Here is a 20,781-nt window from a genome sequence, read left to right on the forward strand (position 1 = left end):
ACGAGTACACACTACAACAAAATATCAGACGGCTCACACATGCACACACGCGCGCAGAGACAGCGCCGCCCCTGCTGCCTCCCCACAGGTTGCCATGACGTCCGCGGGATGCTGCAAACCTGGCACATTTTTCACCGCGAGCAGATGGGTTCAATAAGTTCATGCTCGCGAGTGCTAAAACGGGGGTCTGTTCACCCACGCGCGCGCGCGCACGCACACATAGAGGCAAATCATTTTAGAGGAGCTCGGGTTAATTTAAGGTCAAATCAAGAATAAGTTTGAGGGTGTTTTTTTTTTCATTTCATTTTTATATTTGGCTGATTCAAATATGAAAAAAGACACCCTCTACAATCTCACACAAATGCAGGCTATTTTTTTTCCAAGCAAGTCTTAATATTCTATCCAACCATATTTTGGAGATGTATGTGACAGCACCACACAAGTCTGATTACTGTTTTTTTTTTTATGCTATAATACTGTTTTCTTGAGCCGGAGGTGTTGTTCACATATTGTGTGACAATGTAGGAGGAGGCCTGCAACATCCACCTGCTTCTGCTGCTTCCAGCCCAACTGCACCTGCACAATTCTCTGCAATCCTGCAGCACAACACATCCTGTGAGCCCACCTGCAAAACTGCACACCAACTGTTTCACGTTTCACAGATTTACATCCGCTTTCAGATTGAAACGGGCTTTAAAATATTCTCATAAATGCTGTTTGAATTTGAGAAAAAAAATAAGCTATGATTTTTCAACCTGTTGCCAATTTTGTGGGTGGCTGGCACGGTGCAGCGCACTAACAATATGCACAACAATATGCACATCTCAGTCTTACAGTGAGGACAGATGGCTCAGTAACAAAACTGAACTAGTCTCAAAAACTACTGAGCAACATCAACCAACAATCGACCCCTAATCACCAGTTTTAAAAGTGTGTTTAGCTGAAATATATATTAAAATAAGCATTTATTGATCTTTATGAGTATCTGGGAACATTTTAAAAAAAAATGTAACTCTAACCCAGGCAAGGAGGGTCTAATAAATTTTGCTATTGAGTGGTATTATAGGAATTGTAGGATCCATTGTCTCTCAATTTTTATCTTAACTGGGACAAAGTAGAGATACAGGCCTCTGCTGCATCAGTTTTGATAGTTTTTTATTTCTTTAATCTGTCTCTTCTAAGTCCCTAAACCATTATAAAAATACAATGATACACTGCTGTAGTAGCTCTGTGGACCCCCCCATTGGCGGTTATTTTTGTTCATTTGACCTGCATCGCTCACACTGAGGAGAAAGCGAAACTTTTATCAAAACAAACAAACTAGAACTGGGACATAGTAGCCTTACTTTCTCACACCGCAGAAGTAGGGGATGAGATATCTGTAGGAAAATCAATAGCATTGTGTGGATCTGATAAGCACAAGTGTTGCCTTTCATTTTCCTTTCACGCAACTAACAGGAAAAATTCACATCATTGCGTCGGTGATGTTTTATGCAGCAGTCGGACGAAAACAATAGATGATTTTAATATTGTAATAGCAGAAAATCTGATCAGATATCATAATTACATTCATTGATCCTAGGGAGAAACTGTGATATGCAAGTTGCTCTGATATATAGCTTAGTGAATAAAGACAAAGTAGAGATGAGAAGTATGAAAATAGGCAGTATATTAAAATATATGCATTATGCTACAATGTATAACACTGGCAGCCTATGTGAAGTTTTAGAAATGTAAAAATATGTGTATCAGGCTACAGAGTACAATGCAATATATATGTATAATTAGAAAAATAGAAAATCTGTTAAATATGTGCATATGTTAAATATCTATTAAAGCATAGTGTGAATGAATTAGGATTTTTGAAAAAACACTGCAAAGTTGAATAATCACACAGAGTATTGCCACAGTTTTATTTTTACACCAATTACTGTATCATTAAAAAGTGTTGCCCATAAGTACGGGACTGTTGAGTTACTAATGCAGAGATGAAAAAATAATAAATAAATTCTTGAATTCTAAGTGCTCCCGGCTGACTTAAGGCCAAGGGTCAGTGTATTAACTCAGAGTGTGTGACACTGACAGAGGAGTTGAAAAGTTTGATGGTCACAGGCAGATGGTGTCAAGACAGAAAAATCATAATGTCATTGGTTTTCTATTAGCTAATAACAAAATGTTCTGCTCAATCATTTAGATAAATATGATTTTAACAATCATGAAAGAATTTAGAGGCCGAGAGTGACTGAATGAACATGAAACTCATCTCTATATCGCAGTGATCCTTTACAGCGTGTTTAAAGGATCCAATTCCAAGAAGTTCAGGATTAGAGTGTGAGACAGCAAAATATTACTCAGCCGAATTAATCATTTAAAGATAAAAGAAAAGGCCCTGATTAGAGTCTCGTACACTCACGCAGCCTCAGGTTCCTGATGATTAATACTATTAATGATTTGCCTTCAGGTTGACAATAAAACAGCTCATTTATTCTTCTGTAATCCTGCCATCAGTCCGCTGTAGCTGCAAAGAAAAGAGGTGAACAGCCGTTTGTCTGGTGAGGACGGTGTGAACACTTTATGAGCTGACTTGGCATGTTTGTGTTTGTGTTTGTGTGTGTGAGAGAGAGAGAGAGAGAGCGAGAGAGAGAGAAGAAGAAGGCCGGGAGTACAAAATAAACAAGAATCCAAATATTTTCTATGATATTTATTGTACCATGTCATTATAAATGCACCAGTGTAACAGTCAAGGCCTGAAAGAATGACATGTGGGTAAAAGTTTTCAAGAGGTAGTCTAACTAATCCCAACATCTGAAGTGAAAACAGAAAGTTGTCTGAAATAAATACACATTCTGGTTATATAAAAGCATGTAACATTTAACAGCCAGTCTTTTTTGTCAGTACATAGCTCCACCCAAAGCAAACATGACATCAGGAAACAAAAAGCCATTAAGAATTCCTCAGTCAGGACTGTGCAGTAGCACAAGTAGAGTATTTCTATAAAGCAGCAGATAAACTCTTCCTAGAGTTTAAAGGGATTCTAATGTATTGCTCCAAAATGAATTTAAGCTGACGGTCCCAAGAGTGGAACAAACATATGGCTTCAGTATTTTGCATATTTATTTATAAATAGGTCATCCCTGCCAGTGGCGTGAAAATAGCACTTGTCTTTACTAACCGAGAAATGATTAACACTGTTAGCTGCCTGTAGTTAAACAGTGAAAAAGCCACAGACCGGGTGAGTTTGTTCAGGCCTAGTGGCTCTGGGGATCCTGGAGGATTTTAGCTGCAGCGCTCAGGGAGAGAGGAGGAGGAGGACAGGAAGGAGGGGAGGTGCTGTCCTAAGCTGATCTGTGCAGGGGGCTGACAGAAGGACAAAGTATGTAAGCAATGCCGCCTCCGTGCAGAATCCGGCTCGGGACAAAAGGAGAGTCAAACTGAACAATACACACTGGCAGAGCAGCAATAAGACAGCGTGGGATAAATAAAAACTGCATCTTGAACCGACACACATATTTACAGGTAGATGAAGCAATAAATAGTTCTAAGCAGGCAAAAGCAGTTACGCAAACTGGCCGCTCCAATTTAGAGTCTTGCAGCACAGCATTAAGTGGATTTATGTTCATAATGGGTCATTCTTGTTTGCTTCCCATTAGGCTGACCACGTCCTGTTTCTGCCACATCCTGTTTATTTTCAAACTTCTAACATAGTGCAATAAGACGCTGCAGCATGCATTAACCCTTCGGTCCTGGTAGAGAGCACAGAAGAGGCCCAGCTCATCCAGTTAAGACATGCACTGATGATGGGATTTTCACCTGGTGAGAAACGAGAGAGAACGATAATTACAAGTCCAGTGAGACAATTCGTAAATGTAAACACTGTGCTGCCATTATTAATCATCAGTATCACGTTTACAACAGCAATACAATCAGTTTCCTCATGATTATTAGACTACAGAGAAACAAAAACTCTTACACCTCTTAATCAAACATGGAGTGCTGCAGGAGTTTTGCAAGTATGCAGAAACAGATCTGGGTCCTCTGCAGTGACCACAGCTGTGAATCTCCAGCATACAGGCAGAAACCAGCAATACATCTCCCGGATATCTACAAATTTAACTCATTTACTTTAATTGAATAATTACAATACTGATGTTTTTTAGTAGAAAATAATACAGTAAAACAATTACCACAGATGGTAGGAAAATACGAGTTACTGTGGCATCTTATGCCAAAAGTTAAAGGCTCAGTGTGTATGATTTAGCGGGATACATTAGCAGAAATGGTTTATAATGTAATAAGTATGTATTTCCTTAGTTTATAAGCACCTGAAAATAAGTATTGTTGTGTTTTTATTACCTTGGAATGAGCCGTTTATATCTACGTAGGGAGCGGGTCCTCATCCAGGGAGATCGCCATGTTTCTACAGCAGCCCCGAGCAGAAAAACCAAACACTGGCCCGAGACGGCCGTTCAGGTTTTCAGGTCGGCCACCATAGTTGGCAGCCCCTCCATTAAGTGCCGAACAGCATCCGAAAAACACAGATTTTTCTACGTGACACTGCTTTATTCAGTGTTTTTATTGGTTTTAATCAGTGTGGTCAGTTTGTTTCGAAGAGGAAGAGACCTCTGCAGATAAATCAGCTCCCAGTAAAAACTATGAACACTGCAGGAAATCTAACCGGAGTTTACGGTTGGCACAGGGGAGAAGTTTCAGCTGGTTTAAATCTGTAATCCTTACTGCTGGATACCACTAAATGTTACACACTGTGCCTTTAAGCAAACAGTTTAGTAGTTAAATGCGCTTAAAGAAGATAATAACCACAAAGAACATAATATCCTATTCACGATGCATTAAACCACAGTTTTTCATTTTTACATTTAGGTTTGTGGACAGATAAAACAAAAAGATATAATGTGTTAATTAGTGAGCTTCAGAGGTGCTGGCAGGTGGATTTTGTTGCCCTGGGCAGAGCCAGGCTTGCTGTTTCCCCCTGTTCCCAGTGTTAGTGCTAAGCTAAGATAACGTGCTGCTGGCTGATAACAGGCAGATGTAAAAGTATTGATCTTCTCCTTCACCTCTTGGCAGTAAAGTGAATAAGCATACTCACAAAATCCCCATTCCTGCTGAGAAGGTTGCACTCATGTCAGAAAACATAAATGCTTTACTCAAGTAAAATATTAACTGTTCCCTGTGCTTTCATCTTGATCAAAATAATCATCAATAATGAAGCAACATTTCTCTTTTATCTCAATATTCTCAAAAGAGACAGTGCTGATATTGGGACACTGTTTGCAAAAACATCCAGATCAAGCCCTCTCCCAAGAGCTGCATTTCCTCTGAAACATTTACACGGCTTTAAACTGCACTGCTCACTGCTCATGTATGCAGACTTAAGCTGGTATCTGGTGGCAGTTGATCAGGCGTTAATATTACAGTGTAACCCGATGCCTCGGGCAAGCAGAGTGTGGGCCTCAAAAATACATCTGAAAAGACTGACTATGTACTGGGATAGTGTGCCTGGGAAACGCTGTTAGGGAGCAGTTTAAAATAATCATGGGTGCATTTTTCAACCTCATATTAAGCACTGCAAGTATATTTTTATTGTTGTCCCGTTTAACAAAGAGCGCTGACAGTGTGAGAAAAGACATTACCTATTTGCCGGAGAGCTCCTTCTTCATGCAGGACTTAAAAGAGGTGAACTTCTCCTCCACTCTGACGCCCTGTGAATGAGTGTGTGTGTGTGTGTGAGAGAGAGAAAGAGAGGGCAATACTTTTAGAAGTTCAGTTTCCTGATGTTTCACTAGATGGCAGTATAATTTCACAAAAATCCCTAATCACCAGCTAAGCGGTGGGATGTGTTTCAGTAATAAAAAGTGGCAGGAGTGTAATTTGGACATCATGGTATGGAGGTATTTAAGTAAGTTTCAACCTAAAGAAACGATTAGTGCTTACTTAAAGCTGTAATTAAACAGGGAAGGCTGTGTGTTTGTACTAATAGTTGCTTAAGTAGGGCTAATTGTGTTAAAGTACTGTGTTGTGAAAATAAACATGCTGTCCTGTGCTCAGCATCAGCCCATATTTGCCTTGTTGTCCTTCCCACTGTTAAATCTGACATGACTTTGCATCCATGTGTCCATCTGTGAGCTCTTTGTGGTGCCTGCGCTGACCAATTACACATTAAGAAGTAGCTGACAATGCTTGTATCTTTCCCATCTGTTAGTGCTGCTGTGGACGTCCAGACACCCGTGTCACCTTCAGAGTCAGAAAAGAGAGATAGGTGGCATCTAAATGACTTCTTTTCTCTCACCCCGTCACCACGGTGCAGACGGTCCTTCATGACGCCAATGAACTCCTTGTGGCTGAGTTTACCGTCATGATCCTCATCGAAGATCTTGAAGACAGTGTTGACGAGGTGGCGGGTCAGCTTGATGCCCGTAGCCACGTACACAGCACGGGCAAACTCCTCTGAGAGAGAGAAGCAGGCGATCGGTAATAAATCGGCACATAAGAGGGAAGAAGACTCTACTACAGATGCATTTGCCACCAATATTAGCATTGCTATCCCTATAAGGGACATTTAAACAAATTGTTTTGTTTTCAAGTAGTTTTGCTTCAACATCATAAAGATTTTATGCCATCTGAGAGTTTTTTTCCTCAATTGATAGACTCAAATCAATTACAGGAAAAATAACAAAACTATCACTATCCATTGATTATAAGTGATTTTTTGATTATGAATCAAAAATACATATTTGTCTTCTTACCTGTAGTGCTTTTTATCAATCTGGATTGTTTTGGTGTGAGTTGCAGAGTGTTGGAGATGTCAGGCGTGGAGATGTCTGCCTTCTCTTCAATATAATGGAACTAGATGGCACTCAGCTTGTGGTGCTCAAAGCATCAAAAAAGAAATTAATTTGAAAAACTCACCAACGATGTCTCTTACCAGAAATCATGACCAATTTACTCAAGATAATCAACAGATCTTGTTGTGGGCAGTTTCATGTCGGAACTTTTTTCTTCCAATCAAACTACACTCACCAACTGAACCACTGCACAGAAGTAAGCCTGCAGCTCCTGCTAGCTCACCTAACACTCCTCAACTCACTAACGTCACAGCGTCACACGAGGAGAAAGAAATTAATGTTTACATCTTGTACCATCACAAGCCGTGCTGTTCTCAAGCACTTTTTGCACAAATTCCTATGAAAAGTAAAGCACAAGAATTCATATACAACTCATGTAACCATGAGCCAGTAATTTGTGTATAATCTATACAAAAGGAAGGCTGCAATAACATGGCCAATGTGCTGATGGGAGAAAAGTAAGCAGTATGATGAGCAAAAGTCTGAGGAAGGATGCAGGTTGGGGTGGTGGATTGGTCAACACAGGACTTTCCCCCATGAGACCAGTGTCAGAGACCATGTTAGACCAAGGTCTTCAAGCCCTGACTCCCAACCATGTTTCCTTTCCTAAACCTAACCAACATGATGCCATTCATGTGCCTCTTATCCATTAGATATCACACAAACTGATGTATGAAGAGCCTTTCATCCATGATTAGATACACACCTTCTTCTATGCAGTGAAACGGTTGGTGGGTGTAGTTCAGTCGAAAGAAAATAGTTCCTACATGAAACTGCTCACAACAAAGGTCGGTGGATGATCTTGAGTAACCAGGTCATGATTTCTGAAAGGAGACATAGCTTTTGAATTTTTCTAATTCTTTTTTTTTGACGCTTTGAGCACCACAAACCGAGTGCCATCTAGTTCCATTATACAGGAGAGAAGTCAGACGTCTCTACGGCCGATATCTGAAACACTTCAACTCACCCCAAAACAGTCTCAGTTAATACATAGCATTATAGGTAGAGGTTGTTTTTTACTGTGAACTGTCCCTTTTAGTGTTATACCACAGTATGTAACTAAAACTGTGAGACATTACCTTGACCAACAGAGCGGTTGGCGAAGTTGTACATTTGCATGGCGATGGTAAAATCCTCAAGGTTGTTAAGGAACTGGAAGAAGGACCTGAACTCCTCAAAGGTGATTCCCTGCAAGGAGATGATAACAATGAAGCTACACCTTTATGTATGAAACATAAAGCTTGTGAAACGCAACACGAGAAATCATAAAGTGCCACATAAGCAAATGGCTGCATGTGTCGACACTTCGCAAAGGATAGTGCTACAATTCACACAACACATAATCTGCTCCCTTTCATCCTGCGGGGGAATCCTTTAGTGTGTGTGTGGGACCTTGAAGCCATCAGATAGATAACACACCCAAACAGACAAAGTATACATTGCTGGATTTTCCCTGCGCAGTATGGACACGCTGAGCTGTCAGCAGCGGGGGGAGGATTGTAGCTTTTTGGGAAGAGGTCAGGACGTTTGCAGACTTTTCTAAGGCAGATTAACCTGATACTTGAATAAACAAAAACAACAAAAGTGATGAATCCCCAAACATCTCAGGCCTGGCTGATGACTCAAACACTGAGCCTATTGATCTCCACTCGACCGTCCCGCAGCTACTAGCTCCTTCTCTCGCCCGGGGCCCCGCCAAGCAGGCAACACACAACAGCCTAACAAATGGAGTAATGACTAATCTGTGACGCTTTGCTGTTTTAACAAGGCGAGGGCCATAAAATATCTCTTAGCCTAACGATGAGACCCACTTGATCGTCAATGGAGATCTAGCAACAAGCTACTCGAGGCGTCTGAGGAGCTGCGGGTTCTTTTCAGTGTGCCAAGAGGAAAAACACATTAAAGCTAAAATGAGGATGCTTCAGTCAACACCTAATTCACAGGGGGGTGCCACAAAAAAACGGAAGAATAAAATACTCCCAATATCACACAAAATAACAGAGTGCAACTCTATAAATACATTAAATGTCTGCTGTTAATCTAACCTGTCAGCGTCTCTATGACAGAACAGTGAACTAGTTCTGTTTGAGCATTTATCGACGTTTAAGCCAAACTGCTGCAGTTTGTGTGAATTGTGCATTGTCGTGTCTTTTTTGTTGCTTCAAAGTCTGCAAAAAACTAATTGATTCAGTTCAATAAATAGTATAACATTTTCGGGAAAACACTTCTTCATTTTCTTTGCCATTTTTATAAAAAAAAAAAAAAAAGGTTGCTACCACTCTCATGTCTGTATTAGGTTAGTTTAGCATAGAATACAGACTAGAAACAAGGGCAGCTCTTGCCTACTTCTCTAACAGCACCTCTAACACACAATAATTAATTAATCGTATTTTGCTAATTTTTAGGTTCATATTTGCATTTTGGGTTTCTACTAGAACATGTTTCTACTAGAACATGTTTGCATACTTTGATGACCAAAAATCCTTTACTGTGCTCATACTGTCTGCCTGAGTATACCTGTATTCACCCAGGTAATCCCAGTCTGATTTTATTTATTTTTTTGGTCAGCATTTTCGGGTCCTCTGTATTTGTGCTCTTGGCCGCCAGCTCGGGGTCTCTGCACCTGAACATCATTGCGGTTAGGGGGGAATGACTGTGATGGTGTATAGTGGCACTTTCTACTTTGAAAAATCACCAATAAAAGCTTCTTAACAAAATCTTCACAGTGATCCAAAATCAGGGAGAAATTAACAGCATTTGTAACCAAGGTTACATGTTTCCCTGATGTTAGCATGTAGCTACATGTAGCAGTGCATAATGAGCCTAGAAAAGTCCGACTCAAGCTGACGTCAGCTTGTCTCAAAGTTAGAAAATAACACCGGAAACAGTATTAAAAACAGTGTGAGGTTTTTGCTCACTTTTACGTACATTTACCTCATTATTTGAAACTTTAGTCACGTTTGATACAAGCAGCTGACAATGTAAGATTATACAAATGACAGAAAATAAGAAAAGGCGTAATAGGTCCCCTTTACGCTGCACAGAAACAAACATGTAATATGCCAATGTGCTATTGTAACTAGGACTTTCTTTGACAGGTGCAAAGACTTCCTGGAGTCCTGACGTCAGAGTGTTGGTGTACCATCATGCCTGTACACATACCTATATCCCACTGACTGTATAAGGCCAGAGATATACTCGCTGTTTCACCTTGCGTTCGCAGATGCATCCGGCTGCACTCCGCTGCACCCCGCTGCTTCATGAGCATTTTTGTACATATACTTGCCTATACATGACATAGTTACTGGAGGATACCTGTAAAGGACACGTGAGAGAGCTCAGGCCGTATACAACTACCGATTGTGTGGGATGTAAACAACAGACATGGTGACACATGAGGAGGTTACATCATGTTAATGCTGAGATCAAGGCAGAGAAGGGGACAGCAGCAACAACATCGGTGGTACATAAGGCCTTTAAATCAAGCCTGTGGGGACAATGTGGAGTACATGTTTCTCTTGCTGCCAATGCGAAAGATGGATGATGAAAAGCACCACCAATACTTTTGCATGTCTGCTCCGGTTCTGCACTGCTTCTACTGTTTACATACGTATGCATTTTGTATCCACGCCACGTTAATTTTAGAGGACACACACACAGCCAACACGCCAAACCACACAGGGGACATGTGGCAGCCATCATGCAATATGCGTAGTTAACAGCAAGTTCATCTCCGATCTAAGGCAACCTGAACTATTATGAAGATGCTACACTGGGCAGACGCATAAACTGTTGACCGCCCATTAGCTCCAATGCATAATTCTCCTAAAGTTACAAATTGTATTTCTAAATTTTGCTTTAAACCATTGTGTTCAGTAAAGAAGGACAGCCTTATTTAGCATGTTAGATGATGATGAGGGGTACCATGAAGGGATAGTCCAGCAGCGTTTGTGATTGAAGTTTTTTGATCTCCAGTGTTTATGTTGTATCGGATTACATCATGTTGTGAGGCATTACTGTTATTATGTCTACCCGTTAACTATAAGATGAGTTATGGGAGCTGTCAGAGGTAACTATGATGTGATGACAAATCTAGAGGACAAAAAAAGAGGCTCACCTTTTCGTCCGGGATGCAGTGGCGCACGTTCTCCAAATACTCGCTGACGTCGTCCAAGTTGGTGTAACGGAGAAGGATCCGAGCAAAGTCTTCCTCGCTGATGGTGGGCAGGCCTTTGGAAAAGGAGAGGAACTCTATCTCAAGCATCTCTGTCTGCAGGTTGTCCATGAACCTGGAGGAGCGAGACGGACCGCTGACAGGAAATGCCACCACCAGAAACTCACATGCACAAAGGAACACTTAACGCAGTCATAAATATAACCACTAAAGGTTTTAGCTGCTGGAGGTATGGAAATGATTAATGGCCATATTACACTGTGAGATAATCATTTTCTCAAGGACGTTATGATTTATTACAGAGCAGAAGAATGTTTTTTTAACTCACTGGTAAAAATCTTCAAATTTCAACTCGGCTTTGCCTTTTCTCCCAAAGAAATGCACCAGCAGCGTTGTCTGAATCTTTTCATCCACATGCTGTCAGAAGGAAAGTCATTACTTTATTATCATAAAAATTAAGAGATTATGAGCAGCAAAGATTTAGCCAAACATTGAGTAAATTTGCACAAAATCTCAGTGTATCATGGTAACGGCAGGTAAACATTAACAATGACATCTGTGACCATGCTGAAAGCTTTAAGTAGATGTTAGTTAATAGTCATACCCAGATTCTGTTATCGAGTTAATGGTTAATTGCTCACTGTGCCTGAAACCAAACAGCAGGCCAGCATTTCTCATTTCTGCACGATAACAAACACACACATGCAACAGACTGATTTAACATGCTACAGAGGAAACATTAGAGGACCTTTAAGTCAAGAAGTTGTTCCACTGTGCTTGTGAACATGAAACCTACAATAGGGACAGTCAGAACCTGGTGAGCAGTTTTACTGTATAACCAAAGTAATCAGGACATGGCTACCTCAGTGAGATCAGAAAACAGAACTTGACTCGTGCCACGTCTGAGAACATCCCACATGCCCCGGGCCTCCACATGCTGACTGTCTTTTTTAAGAACCTGTGGCAGCAGTCAAAGCACAGCTGTTAGAGGACAAAATACATCTGGCACATGTTAATACGATCAGAGAAGGTAGGATGGACAGAAAAACATGGACACTAGGGATGCTAATTAATTTGTTTTTGTGACCAATAGCCGACATTTAGTTTATTAACCAATAATAAAACAAACAAGTTGAGGGGGTTGAACATGCCTATCCTTTTTTGTTTATTTTTACAAGATGGGTAAAATCTGATTAAATAGTGGAGCTGTGCATAGTGCATTGCTTCACTTAGTGCCTGCTTGCCCCGCTGTTGCTCTCTCTCGGTTTGTCATAACAAAGGCTACTGTTGCAGGAATGTGAGCTCTATGCTAGGGACATTGAAGGTCCCGACACCCCCAAAAAACTGCATAAATAATGGACATAATAAGGTGAGTAATGACAAAATTGACCCAAGCATAGTTGTTATGATGTTGAAAATAGCTATAGAGACCAAACCTGTTTTTGTACCAGACTGTAAACATGTTTATTTCTGCTGTAATGTTGGGCATTTTATCATGAGGGTCTATTTGGGGATTTACTCTGTTTTTTGTGACAGTCTCAAGTGGCCATTTGATGACCTGCAGTTGTTTGGCACTTCTGCATTGGATTTGTTTTTCAGCCTCAGAAGTTGCCACTATTAATATCACATGACCGATGTTTTCCAACAGGTTTAACAAAAGAGTCAAGCCGTTTCAGTGTCGGTGTGAATTTGTCGGTGTCAGACGTTAGCTGCTGCTGATATGTTAGTTTGCGTTGACCAGGCACATGATAGCAAAAGCTACTCTGCCTCTGAATGGCCTATCCTGACATTCTTACCCGAACACTAACCAATCTCACATCTCTTGCCCAAACCTAACCAATGCAATCAAGTAAGGCAATGAGAATTAGCAAATCAGAGGGACAGAAGGGTGGGTCATGGGCCATCCTTGGAAATACAAATTTGCTAACCAGGCAGACGTTGAACTGATCGTTCTGTGTGACCGTAGCAACAAAGAGTTTGCTCTTTTCCACCAGTGCAGAGAATAAGTATTCAGTGAGGGGGGGGTTCACTCATATTGGTGTCCATCCCTGCCTCTAGGTCATTAGCTTCTGAGGTGTACTGAAGTCTCCAAAGAGCCACATCATGGCATTACCTTAGTGGCAACTTATGACACCAGCTTGGACAGCAGCAGATTTTCTTCACCTCACCTTGTAGCGTCAGTGTATTATATTTAATATATAATTTTAACTGTTTAACTAATAGTAATAATCAGTAAAAATGATCATTGTCGGTTAATGTTTTTAAAATTGTTAATGATTAACATCCCTAATGGGCAGACTGAGGCAGACAGGGACAGAGATGCACAGACTAAACAGTAGATAAAGAGTCAGACATGTGTAGTTAACAACACAAAAAGTCAGAGACAGAAGAACAGTTAGACAGACTGACAACCATCCACACTCAAACAGGCAGAAACAGAGCGGCTGACAACGGTGTATCTGAGGCCCATCAGCCCTGACATGAGCCTGCTCTGCAGCCATGCATGCAGCCTCTTGGCAGGACGCTGAGCCAACACAGCTAACACATGTCCAAAGCATGCAGGGCGTGAGAGCTGAAGGGTGATTCATGTCATGTTAACTATGTAACTAAACCCACCCAATACATCATCATTTGATGCTATGCTGTGGAGTAAATGTGGGTTATCAGATACACTTCACCTACTGTTGTCAAATGGCTTCAGAGTCTAAATTTAAAAGTTAATGGTGCAGATTTTACACTAAAATGCACAAAAACACATCTCCTGCTCGATGTTGTCTGGGAAAAAGAAGTCACTCTCTATTTTTCTCAATGAGGTCAGACTGCTGATCTGGGATTAACCAATCATTATCATTATTACAGTTTACGCCGCCGCCACCGCCGCCGCTCTCCCAGCTGCTGCAGGACAACTATAACTACAGCTACACTCAAACACAACCGTCAACAACAATGTTCTTGTAATTTGTGCAATGAGAAATGATAGGTAATCTGTTTTGAGTACACTGTAAAATCTGACTAACTAAACTCAAAAAAATTTAGGACACCAATTGCCTTATTTATATGTTTACTATATATCTAATTGTTAAGTTTACTTAAAAAAAGTTATATTTACTTAAAAATGAAAAGTTCATTTAAATCAATCTTTCCAAGTTTAAGCAACTTCAGTAAGTCAAGTATTCTGCTGGTTGCAAAGAAGTCAAACACTTTTGTATATTCATAAACATGTTAACAAAACAGAACTCATAGAGCTGCTAACCCTTGACATGGGCAAAATCCTTTTTGTGATGATCAATTTAAGTCAGACTAACTTAGTTTACTGACAGTGCTAAATTCTATTTGTCATCTTCAGGTTGCAACAACGTAAGAAAATACAGCCAAATTCTGGCTTAACAATTAGATATAAAGTAAACATAATTTAAGATTATTAGTCATATTTATTTTACCTTTTCAAGTCAATCGGTTTCCAACATCATTTTATAGAACATCACATATAGATCATCAACACCTCTCAGATTTTACAGTGTAGTAGTAAAAACTAAGATTTCTAACTCCCTGTTATGAACCAAACCTTGTCAGTGCTCTCATTTTTTTTTTTCAACCTATCATTTCTTCAGTCTAGATGTTTCTCAAGTCTCGACATCACCTCATTCAACAGCAACATCAGCACACAGCCAACCAGAAACAGCCAGCCGCCGTCCACGTGTCTTTAAGTACTGCTTGCTCTATTTCATAATATTTATTTATTTATCTAATCGACTTTTTCACATCTCTCAGGCCTGAGGGGGAATGTGAGACAGCTGATAAAACAGCTCTTCCTCTGCGCCTCATAGCTTTTCACCAGAGAGAGAGATTTATGACAAGATCCCACAGCTAATTACGGAACAGCTCTATAACGCACCGCGCTGTTCCCATCTCATCCCATGAAAAGATCCTGATACACTTGTAATTAGAATATGCTGGGGAAAGCCCAACCACAGCACTGAAGACATGCCTGATATCTGTTTTTGAAAAGATTTGACTTTTGAACTTATGCTGGAAAGATACCTACAGTACGGCAGAAGGAATCAAAACAAAAAAAGACACACCTAAAGGTAAAGTCTTCAAACAGACGGGTCTGTCCCTCTGTGAGCTATGGGCTCCTCTGTGTGTGTGTGTGTGTGTGTGTGTGTGTGCGTGCGTGCGTGCGTGTGTGTGTGTGTGTGTGTGTGTGTGTGTGTGTGTGTGCGTGTGTGCGTGTGTGTGTGCGTGTGTGTGTGTGTGTGTGTGTGTGTGTGTTTGTGTGTGCTGAGTGCTTTTCACAGTTCTCCTCTCTGACTGGCATCTTCATGGTCAAACCCATCACAAAAGGTAACCTAAGACCAAATACCACTCCTCAAGAAACTGTAAAAATAAAACATGGGGGTCCGGGCGAAGCACTGTCAGTCTTCAAGTAAGAGCTTTTTGAAGAGGAATCTCTGGCTGACAAAAGGCGGGTACATAAATCATCTGCACCATCACACACACACACACACACATGCACACACATGCACACACACACACACACACACACACACACAAAGACAATGTGTGCTGAAGTGCACAGTGGTGTATTTCAGTTTAACTGCATGTGAATGAGGTTATCTGGTGTGAACACACACAAATAGGGGTGGTGTCGGCCCCTGTGTCAGTTTTCTGTGCTAAGTCACTATGCAAGAACATTTTCAGGTGAGGAGGAGCGCATGCCAAAAATGCATGCAACAAGCAGAACAGTTCATTTTCCTGCAGGGAAAGAGAACAATACATACACTGTGCGGTTGGGGTTTGCGTTGACCGTACAGCTGCAGGCTCTGAAATGCAAAAGAAAACAGTTAGAGAAGATTTATTTATAATTCACAATGTATTTTAGAACAGGAGGACGGTCGGAAACAAGTTTTTAAGCTTAAATGGATGGATTTTTTAAGTAATAGCAATCAAATTTATATGCCGTGACTTCCAAGATTGTCATTGTTAAGCTTTTTGAATGCACCCCAAGTCTTCACCCTCAACTTCTTGCAAAGTCTCATTATATTTCCAAATCTAGAGTACCCATTCTAATGATCTTTTTGATGCTTATACGGGCTTCAGATTAATGCAAGACTGTCCAAAGATGCTAACATGTGTCCCGGCAGCATAAGCTCCTCCATGTTGTGTTTGTGCGATAAGACCTCAAAGAGTCGCTCTTATCGCTCTATTCGGCTCTGCCTGTTTACATCCACCTGCATGCGGCACAAGACAGCCCCACAGAGATGAAAGCCTTAGGCATGTTTTACCCTGTATGACCACATTCACCTCTGTGCAGCCTGTGTTCAGGGACCACAAACCTTTCATATTAAACATTGGATGAGACATATTGCGAACATGGCGTAGTATCTAAGCTAAATAGCCAGATATTTCATGTAAGAGTTGGTCCAAATTAAAACAGAGCCAAATGTAAAAGTGTATAAATATTGGACTAAGCAGAAACATGACTTTATATAAACTACAAATGTTGCTTTTTGTCTGCTTAACAGAAAATAGTCAGATTCTTGCTAATAAGTTCAACTTTACACAGTAATAATATGTCCTTGCATGTTGCGCTGCCCCAAGTGTTCAAATTAGTGCAGGTTTAAATTAATCGATTTTTTTTGGCCACTTGGGGGCAGCATACCAAGCTGAAAACACAACACCTAACATATAAAGTTATAGGGAAACATGTTAGCAAACAGTTGTTTATTTACACATCTAGCAAATTGCAACATCAACATTCATTTAGAGTTGCAAAGTAAAGGCTCCGACATACTGCTGACTTGTAGCAGCTGCACAAAAGCACACGTGCATGTGGTTCCATGCATACTACAACTAAGGGTCCGCGGTGGTGTGGCCTTCCATACGTGGGCATTTTCAGATCTACACACCATTCCAGTTGGGAGTAGTAATGCACCAGTGTTTCGCCAGTCACCATAACAATCAAGAAGAAAAAGCATTTGCATTAGGAAAGAAAAAGGCGACCTCATGAGAGAAAGAAGAGCTCTTGTGTTTGTTGTTTTTGGGTGAAGAACAACAAAAATGCAAAACGAGAAAATAAAATATGTGACCTCTTTGTGAGACAAGGACTTAAATATATTGGTGCAAGAGATTAGAAGTGTAAAAAGAAGCATGCACTTGCTATGCATACAGTCCACGCAGTCAAAAATTTTGACCTACAAGCAGACATCCACACAAGGGTCCACTTAAACCCTGGCAGACATGGGCAGATGACATCATTCATGTCACATGGACCAAAGATGACCCTTGCAGACATTCGGATGCAGAAAGTATGAATTGGCCAGAAGTCCAATATTCACTCTTCTGTTAGCTGTTTTTTAGACTACGTCAACTCTTGAGGGAAATATCTGTCCTTTAGCTGTTTTTTTGTTTACTGTCTGGCACTTGATAGAGGTCAAGTAGAGCTTTCTAGTGTAAACAGTTGTTGAAATGAAATTTGCAGGCAACAGAAAAAAACAAATCAAGAAATGAGCTGAAGAGGCTAAAAGCCCCCCAAAAAAAAAAACAATGAAAGGAGCGGCACTGCAAAGTATAGTTAGCGATAACCCTTGGTGAGTTCATAATTACCCAAAACCCTTTTGAATTTCTCATACCTGCTGGTCAAATCTTTGCATGTCCTCAGTAACTTCCTTTCTGTCCTTTTTCTTACGGAAAATTTCTTCCAGCTGGTGAAAAGTTGACAGTTTATTTTGCAGATTGTAATAAATCAAATGCATTTTATTATATGTGATTATCAAGATGATGCTCGCACCACTAAGAACTCCCTTTTGTCCACCATTTCATTCCCATCTGCATCAAACATGTTGAACGCAATCCTAAAGCCTGCGTGGGGCTCTGAAATAAATAAAAAAAAACAATAATGAATGAATGAATTATACTGGACAGCCTGTTAATCTATTATATGTTTAACGATAATTCGTCTTAAATCTGTTTAAATACTCACTTGTTAAAATGCAGAGCAGGAAGAGGTATTCTGTGTAACTGATGACACCTGGAAGAAAAGACTTGATTTGTCAAGCTCAGAAACAAAACCAAAATGTTCCCTTTTCCGCACATGAAAGCATCAAGTAGTGTTAACCAGTTAGCTGAAGGTGTTTACAGATGTTCAAAGTCATGCGCCTGAGATGAATAAGTCATCCAAAGAAACAGACAGTAATCTTCTCGCACTCACTGATAACATCTTAAAAGGTGCCTTTTACTTCATGCTTGGTGTTCCCCTCACACAAACACCAGCTTTACAACTGAGCTGACCTACCTGGACACAAACCCAAACAAATTTGAGGCCTACGGCTTCTGATCGTGTTTAGGTAACAAGGTGTAATACATTCTCAAGTGATCTGTCACTGATTGAGAATGGCTGATTCGGGCTTTGTGTCGCGTCCTTCAGCTCCCTTTGTTGTGTGACACAGAGAAGGGAAGAGTAAGTGTCAGAAGACATCTCAGTCGACTCGGGAGGCTTCTCCCCTCTGACTCTGAAAGCATTCCCAAGCTTTTGTGTTTGCTTGGGAAGATAGAGAATCGAGTGCAGATAGTTCTGGGTGACTGCTCTGGGTGTTATGGGAAAAGAAATCAGGTACGGGGTTTGCTGCAGGGAGATATTTCCAGAGAGAGGAACACTCAAGGGAGAAAAAAATGCAAAAAAGATATAATTTGAAAATATGCTCTTAAAAGGACTATGTAAAGGCAAGTGAAACAAGTGTAGAAACTAAAGTGTGAAAAGAGAATGAGTGCCGCACACCATTCGAAAAAGTTCATTTACAAAAAGTTTTTCTCATCCCAGCTCCCTCTGTTTGGCAGGTACGTCTCTTTAATGACAACAGATCTCTAGCTTCAAAGCCTCCAAAGCTTAAATGGGTTGAGGAGAGAGAAAAAAAAAACTTTTAAGATTCCAGCCATGTTTCACCAATACCACACACCTTCACACCCCTCCTCCTCCCTGCAGCTCAGCCTCTGAGCTCAAGTAGATGTTGTTAGACAATACAAAGAATTCCACAGAAACACTTCATACAGAGTGGCAGTCCCGGAGATGTAATCCAATGCCATTCTTAGGCTTCATAATGTCCGCAGTGATCAGGGGGGTGGCCAGTGAGACATGTCTCGACATAGCTGGGTTCAAACAGCTCCCTCATTCTCTAAAGCGACGCTTTGTTCACAGATCAATCCAGTCCTTTTTTCCCCTGACAAAGCCGCAACGTTTAACAGCAGGATTAAAAGCCCCAAATCCCAGCATTGGCACTTAGCTAAAGCAACAGAGGAGAGAGCAGAACAGTGAGATCTGATGCTCCACTGGCTCGTATGACCTACTGAGCGGGAAGTGTGCAGGCTCAGGTGGGAAAATTAAAAAAGATCTTCACTTACAACTTCAGTTTCTTCATGCAACATTAGTATGGACTGAGGTTTGCAGGTGAAGAGTGCAGCCATTTCACATGCTGCATCAAGTAAAATGAGATTCACATTCAGAGTCTAAGTGCATGGCATATGTACAGTTTCACATGCTGATATATCGTTATCGTGATATGAGAACAGATATCGTCATGAATTTTGGATGTCGTAATATGTCTAAGTGTTGTCTTTTAGGGCCGCATTACAGTAAAGAGTTGTTATTTTCTGAATTTAGCAGACTGTTCTAGCTGTTTTATTATTTGCCTTTACCCACTTAGTCTTCATATCCACGTTACTGATGATTATACAGTATATTAAAACATCTCATTGTGTAAATATTTTGTGAAAACACCAAGAGCCAACCCTACAATGTCTTCACAATAAGTATATCAAGGTATTTGTTAAAAAATAATGTGATATTTGGTTTTCTCCATATCACCTTCTATTTATAAGCAAGCAAAGTCTGTGCAATGAATAAACTTTACTGATAAGTCAGTTCGTCGGTTTGTCTATCAAATGTCCAATAAAGGTACATCAGAATTTTCAAGAGCTCACGGTGGTATCTTTGAATTGCTTCTTTTGTCCAACCAACAGTCCAAAACATTGAGTTAACTATTATATATGACAAGGAACATCCACAAATCTTCATATTTCTGCAGCTGGGAACCAGACAATATCTGTCATTTTTGCTTGAGAAAAGACTTGACTCAAGCAGGTGCCAATTAATGATCTTTTTATTGGTTATGCAAAAAAAAGCAACTGTGATGTGACTGTTTCAGTTATAGCAAAATATGTTGTGCATGGGATCGGGTACAGAAGTAACAACAGGAGAATGACCAAAAAGCATGTTCTCATTAACAGTGGGAAGTACATTCACCTTTTCAGTCTGTGCTCCAATGGAGATTTTCAATGCAAAATGATGTATAAACTTTACTCAAGTCTAATGTGTAATTAGTGTAATTTTATCTTTTTATTATATGTTTTATTGTAAGGGTCCATAAGGTTAGAGTATTTTTGAATGAATTTGTGGGGGAAGAACAATTTGATACTATTTGTAAAATAGAGGTGTTGAACTGGCACACTTTCAATTAATTAATTTAAATTAACTGCTAGTGTCTTTTAACAAGATGTGAAATTTCTCTACAAGCAAGCCTATAATTTCAGTATATATAGACCAAAAAAATCCCATAAACAAGTAAATGGTGGATGATTTAGTTTTTTTTTTTCAAAGAAAGTCTATTCCCTATAATTAGTACAAAATTATATAGTTATTTTCAGAAAACTTTATAGTTATTGCTCTTTTTTTATTCAAGAAACCAGGTGGGA

The 20,781-nt window shown here is 40.2% G+C and overlaps 1 protein-coding gene across 3 annotated transcripts in view; it reads right to left on the reverse strand.

Moving 5' to 3' along the window:
- Positions 1-2,686: 2,686 nt before the first annotated feature.
- micu3b (mitochondrial calcium uptake 3b) overlaps positions 2,687-20,781 on the reverse strand; it is a 53,224-nt gene continuing 35,129 nt past the window's right edge. For 2 of the 3 annotated variants that reach the window (XM_088081340.1, XM_042493707.2), the window contains 11 exons: positions 18,017-18,064; positions 17,825-17,907; positions 17,667-17,738; positions 15,816-15,857; positions 11,897-11,992; positions 11,363-11,451; positions 10,978-11,149; positions 7,940-8,048; positions 6,305-6,462; positions 5,649-5,717; positions 2,687-3,810 (listed from right to left, as the gene is read on the reverse strand). In XM_088081340.1, the coding sequence (XP_087937466.1) occupies positions 5,649-5,717; positions 6,305-6,462; positions 7,940-8,048; positions 10,978-11,149; positions 11,363-11,451; positions 11,897-11,992; positions 15,816-15,857; positions 17,667-17,738; positions 17,825-17,907; positions 18,017-18,064 (938 nt within the window). In that variant the 3' untranslated portion in view covers positions 2,687-3,810. The remainder of the gene's footprint in view (positions 3,811-5,648; positions 5,718-6,304; positions 6,463-7,939; positions 8,049-10,977; positions 11,150-11,362; positions 11,452-11,896; positions 11,993-15,815; positions 15,858-17,666; positions 17,739-17,824; positions 17,908-18,016; positions 18,065-20,781) is intronic. The other variant, XM_088081339.1, reaches the window with a different exon arrangement.

Source organism: Plectropomus leopardus, chromosome 8, assembly GCF_026936395.1.
Source record: "Plectropomus leopardus strain MGB_pleo_1.0 chromosome 8, ASM2693639v1, whole genome shotgun sequence".
In the NCBI taxonomy this organism is placed as follows: Eukaryota; Metazoa; Chordata; class Actinopteri; order Perciformes; family Serranidae; genus Plectropomus; species Plectropomus leopardus.